The 5,747-nt window shown below is 45.2% G+C and overlaps 1 protein-coding gene across 1 annotated transcript; it reads left to right on the plus strand.

Moving 5' to 3' along the window:
• Positions 1 to 3,910: 3,910 nt before the first annotated feature.
• On the plus strand, positions 3,911 to 4,849 carry LOC104984317 (olfactory receptor 1361-like). Its single transcript, XM_010833995.1, has one exon. The coding sequence runs from the start codon at positions 3,911 to 3,913 to the stop codon at positions 4,847 to 4,849; it is 939 nt and encodes a 312-aa protein (XP_010832297.1).
• Positions 4,850 to 5,747: the final 898 nt, after the last annotated feature.

The raw sequence follows: 5,747 nt of genomic DNA on the forward strand, positions 1-5,747 counted from the left end.
TTGCTAGAAGGCCAGATGAGAATTTCAAGTAAGACTTTACTGGGGCTCATGCTGCAGCAGAAGGGAGCAAAAACAAGAAACAGGTGCCCTTGCTAGGTTCTCAGTTTCGTCGGGCGGAAGCGGGGGCAGGGTACAAGCGGGTTTCTTAAATCGGATGCTGGGATCAGTGGGTTAGACCGGAGGCATAGCTTAGGTGGCTGCCCATCCCCTTGGTAGTGCTGTCATGTACAGTACCCTTCTTGTGCTCTTGGCATCTCAGAAATGGCTTGCTGGTTTGTTGTCTTTTTGTATCTTATTGTTCATGTTGCCCAGACTACACTTGTTTATTCACGGTTATTTTTAGTCCCTTATGGTTTCTTTGTATTCTGTTGCTCAAGGAGACATTTGACCAGATGCAAGGACTCCTGTAGGGCTGCCCAGGTGGGTCAGTAGTAAAGAATCCTGCAACTCATGAGACCTGGGTTAGATCCCTGGGTCGGGAAGATCCCCCTGGAGAAGGAAAGGGCAACCTGCTCCAGTATTTTTGCCTGGGAAATCCCATGGATAGAGGAGCCTGGTGAGCTAGAGTCTATGGGGTCGTAAAGAGTCAGACATGACTTGGTGACTAAACAACAACAAAAACAACAAAGCACTCCTGTAAAGGGTCCCAGGTCCCACTCTATCTCAGAACCACTATACATTGCTGGTGGGAATGTAAAACGGTGCCACCACTATGGAAAGCAGTTCAGAAGTTCCTCAAAGGATACATACAATTACTATATGACCCAGAAATTCCACTTATGGATAGGGGGACGACAGAGGATGAGATGGCTGGATGGCATCACCGACTCAATGGACATGAGTTTGGGTAAACTCCGGGAGTTGGTGATGGACAAGGAGGCCTGGCGTGCTGCGATTCACAGGGTCGCAAAGAGTCAGACGTGACTGAGAGACTGCACTGAACTGAACTGAACCCCAAAGAATTAAAAATAGGGACTCAAACATTTATCCATGAATGTTCACAGCAGTGCTATTTGTAATGGCCAAAAGATGGAAAACAACTCAACTGTCTATCAGCAGATCAATGGATAAACAAACTAGGTGTATAAATACAATGTAATATTGTTCAGCCATTCAAAGGAATGAATATCTCTTTATGTGTGCTGAGAGACATTTGCATTCATTAGTTTGTCCCTGGAGTCAGACTACCTAGATTTGAATGCTAAATCTGCCACTTCAGGCTGGGTGAACAATGGACAAGTGAGAGTTTCTGCTTCCTTCCTCATTGGGCTTTTGTAAGAAGCATAGGATGTTGCATGCTCTGCACAGCTCCAGCCACATTACAAATCCTTAACACATCATAACCGTTTTCAAGGGGCTTCCCAGGTGGCACTAGTGGTAAAGAATCTGCTTGCTGATGCAGAAAATGCAATAGACAGTGGGTTTGATCCCTGGGTTGGGAAGATCCCTTGAGGAAGAAATGGCAACTCACTCCAGTATTCTTGCCTAAAAAATTCCATGCACAAGAGGAGCCTGGTGGGCTACAGTCCATGGGGTCACAAAGAGACATGACTGAATGCCTGAGAACACACACAACTGTTTTCAGGAATAACATATCTAAAATCTTCTTCACTGGAAAAACTGACTTCCATGCTAACCATCTGGCAGCCAAAAGAGACAGATTTGAAGAATGGCAATGCTCCTGGGACAAAAGCTCTTTCCCTCAGGGTTCCTAGACTCAAAGGCTTCACTGGGGAAGATGAACTAATTGTCACTCTAACAAGGTTCTCCGGGGATCATACCTGAAGGCCAGAGATTCTGATATTAATCTGTTAGTGTGATTCTGCTGTGTGTTCTCTGAGAAAGCCTACTCTTCATCCACAGTTGCAAGACAAAGTAGAGGCTGCAGGAATTCCAAATCCCTGGAAACAGGACTCTTGATGGGTTGAGAGGTCCCGGAATCTGATAGAGGTATAGTAGTTATTGGTTAATAAGGCATCAGGAAGACAAGCCACAATCGAGCTGATCTCAGGGAAGATCCTCCCCCACCAAACTTGCCTTCAGAGGTTAGGGGTACTCTCTGATCAGTTTCATCCACAAGGACTTAGGTTACCTGGTATCAGTGACTCATAGATGGGTAGGGGTATTGTGAGTTGGTCAAGAGAGTGGATATTTGGATCAGAGCATGAGCTGGATCCCAGATCCATGCAGGAGTCAGGTTTGGAGCCTCAGCTGTTGGCTCATGATGTGGCTGAAGATTAAATGGGATGATAATTGTTAAGAGGTTAGCTCATTGTGGATTGCATAGAATAAAGGTCACTGTGCCACTCTAAGGACTTCCCCAGTGGCTCAGCAGTGCAAAAGACACAAGCAGATTCAATCCCTGGGTCAAGAAGATCCCCTGGAGGAGGGCATGGCAGCCCACTCCAGTATTCCTGCTGGGAAAATCTCATGAACAGAGGATCCTGGAGGGTTATGGTCCATGGGGTCAGAAAGAGCTGGACATGACTAAAGTGACTGAGCATACATGCACGCTCACACAGACCACTCTAACTTAGTCAACTTGTATAGATGCTGAGGGGAGGAGAGAGTCTGTCATGCTTTAACCATGGGTATCAGTGATCCCTAACTGGGGGAAATTTCTACTCTGCTCAAGAGGTGTTATTCAAGATATTTTTGCTCCTTACAACTGGAGATAGGAGGAATGCTATTGGCATTCAGTGGGTCAAAGCCAGGTGTTCAACGTCATACAATAATATATAAGACAGTCTGCACCACAAACAAAAATATGATTCAGCATCAAATGTCAGTAGTGCCAGGATGAGAACCACTAGGCTCCACCCCAAAGAGGAGAGGAACAGGGAAGGGATCCCTGAAGAAGTGGAGGCAACTTAAGTGAGGTGAAGCTGGAGGCTAGAAGCTTCCAAGCAGGAGACAGCAGGTGCAAAGGACCAAAGGGTTAAGCGCTCAGTTGTGTCTGACTCTTTTGTGACCCTATGGACTGTATAGCCCCCCAGGTCCCTCTGTCCATGGAATTCTCCAGGCAAAAATATTGAAGCAGGTAGCCATTCCCTTCTCCAGGGGATCTTCCTGACCTAGGGATTGAACCCAGGTCTCCCACATTGCAGGCAGATTCTTTACCATCTGGGCCAAGGCACAGAAAGTTATGTACCATGGCTAAATCACACAGCCAGTAAGTGGCAGAACTGGAACTGAAACCCAGGTGTGTTTTCAGAGTTTGTCTTTAATCACTTTTACTATTTATTTTAAATACCAAACCCTAAAAAGTGCCTAGGCTGTTTATTTTCATTTTATGTCTTTTATCCCTATCTTAATTAAGGAATAATTGACAAAAATTGTGTATAACTAAGATGTAAGACTTGAAGCTTTGATACATGTATACACTCTGAAATAATTGCCACAATCAAGCTAATTAATGTAAGACTCTTTATTATGATAATATCACTAAGAGTTCCCACAAATAAAAATGTTTGTCCATATAACACATCAGCTATGGATTTAATCCCCTTATCCTATTTTTCTCACTTAATCCTTATAACAATCCTAAGGAATTAGAAAAATTAGTCCCATATAACAGATGGGGAGTTGGACACGACTGAGCAAATTCACTTTCGCTTTTCACTTTCATGCATTGGAGAAGGAAATGGCAACCCACTCCAGTGTTCTTGCCTGGAGAATCCCAGGGACAGGGGAGCCTGGTGGGCTGCCGTTTATGGGGTCGCACAGAGTTGGACACGACTGAAGCGACTTAGCAGCAGTAGCAGCAGTAGCAGCAGCAACAGATGGGGAAACTAGGCTCAGCGTGGTTAAGTGAGATGCATCTTCAGGGATGGGTTTGAAAGAGCAGTGAGGTAATCTGTTTTCTTCCCACTGTTGATGCCCCTATTTCTGGCTTTAGCACTGCCTGGACATGGACAATCAGACCCAAGTCTCTGAATTCATCCTCCTTGGCCTCTCCCAGCAGCCCCTGCAGAGGCAGGTGTTTTTCAGCCTGTCCTGCATTCTGTATTTGAGTGGGTGCCTGGGGAATCTTCTCACCATCCTGGCCATCATCTTGGACCCTCACCTCCACAGCCCCATGTATTTCTTCCTCAGCAACTTGTCTCTTCTTGACATCTGCTTTACGTCCACCACCATCCCCAAGATGCTGGTGAACCATCTGTGTGGGCTCACCACCATCTCCTTCTCAGCTTGCCTGGCCCAGATGTATTTCTTCATCACCTTTGGGGCAGCTGACAGCATGCTTCTCTCAGCCATGGCTTATGACCGCTACCTGGCCATCTGCAGCCCACTGCACTACATGACAATCATGAGTGTCCTTCGGTGTACTTTGCTGGTGGTGATACCCTGGATCTCAGCCAACCTCATCTCCATGGTCCACGCTATCCTGATGTCCCACTTGTCCTTTTGCACCAATAGGATCCCACACTTCTTCTGTGATATCAATGCCTTGATCAAGCTCTCCTGCTCTGACACCCAAGTCAATGAGATGCTGGTGTTGGTCCTTGGGGGCCCAGTGGTTCTCATCTCTTTTGTGTGCATCATGGCCTCCTATACACCCATTGCTGTGACTGTGTGGAAGGTGCCTTCTGTCCAGGGCAGATGGAAAGCATTCTCCACATGTGGCTCTCACCTTTGTGTTGTCTGTCTCTTCTATGGGACTATCATTGGGGTCTACTTCAACCCTGCATCCACACACACCACCCAGAGGGACATGGCAGCCACAGTGATGTACACCATGGTCACCCCCATGCTGAACCCCTTCATCTATGGCCTGAGGAACCGAGATCTGAAGGGTGCCCTCCAGAAACTTCTTCTCAGCAAGAACCCCTTTGCCCAGCCTCTTTAAAGACTCTTTTTAGACCTAATTGCTTTTGAAATAAACTAAATATGGAAGCAGTGACAGATTTTATTTTCTTGGCCTCCAAAATCACTGCAGACAGTGAGTGCAGCTATGAAATTAAAAGATGCTTCCTCCTTGGAAGGAAAGCTATGACAAACCCAGACAGTGAAAAAGCAGACATCACTTCCCGTAGTCATGTACAGATGCGAAAGTTGGACCATAAATAAGGCTGGGAACCAAGGAATTGATGCTTTTGAATTGTGGTGCTGGAAGAGACTCTTGAGAGTCCCTTGGACAGCAACAAGATCAAACCAGTCACTCCTAAAGGGAATCGACCCTGAATATTCATTGGAAAGATTGATGCTGAAGCTGAAACTGAAGCTCCAATATTTTGGCCACCTGATGCAAAGAGCTAACTCATTGGAAAAGACCCTGATGTTGGGAAAGGTTGAAGGCAAAAGGAGAAAGGGACAGCAGAGGATGAGATGTTTGGATAGCATCACTAACTCAATGGTCATGAACTTGAGCAAACTCCAGGAGATAGTGGAGGACAGATGAGCCTGGAGTGCGGCAGTGTTGCAAAGAGTTGGACACAACTTAGTGACTGAGCAGCAATGCTTCCCAATATTAGAATGTTTCTCTTTTAAGGATAGAAACAATATATTTTTATTCATGTAAATACTTTATTGACATATAAAGTACTTACATTGACATATATTGACATATAACATTGTATAAATTTAAGGTGTATAAAGCTTTACTTTGACACATTTATATATAGCGATATGACTTCCATTGCAGTGAAATTTCCCACCTCTATCACGTTAAACAATTTTCCTTTCTCTTAACTGGTTGGGATAAATCAGTTTTAGTTTTTCAGCAAGTTTTATGATTGTAGTACAAT

This window comes from Bison bison, unplaced genomic scaffold, assembly GCF_000754665.1.
Source record: "Bison bison bison isolate TAMUID 2011002044 unplaced genomic scaffold, Bison_UMD1.0 scf7180017863978, whole genome shotgun sequence".
Classification (NCBI taxonomy): Eukaryota; Metazoa; Chordata; class Mammalia; order Artiodactyla; family Bovidae; genus Bison; species Bison bison.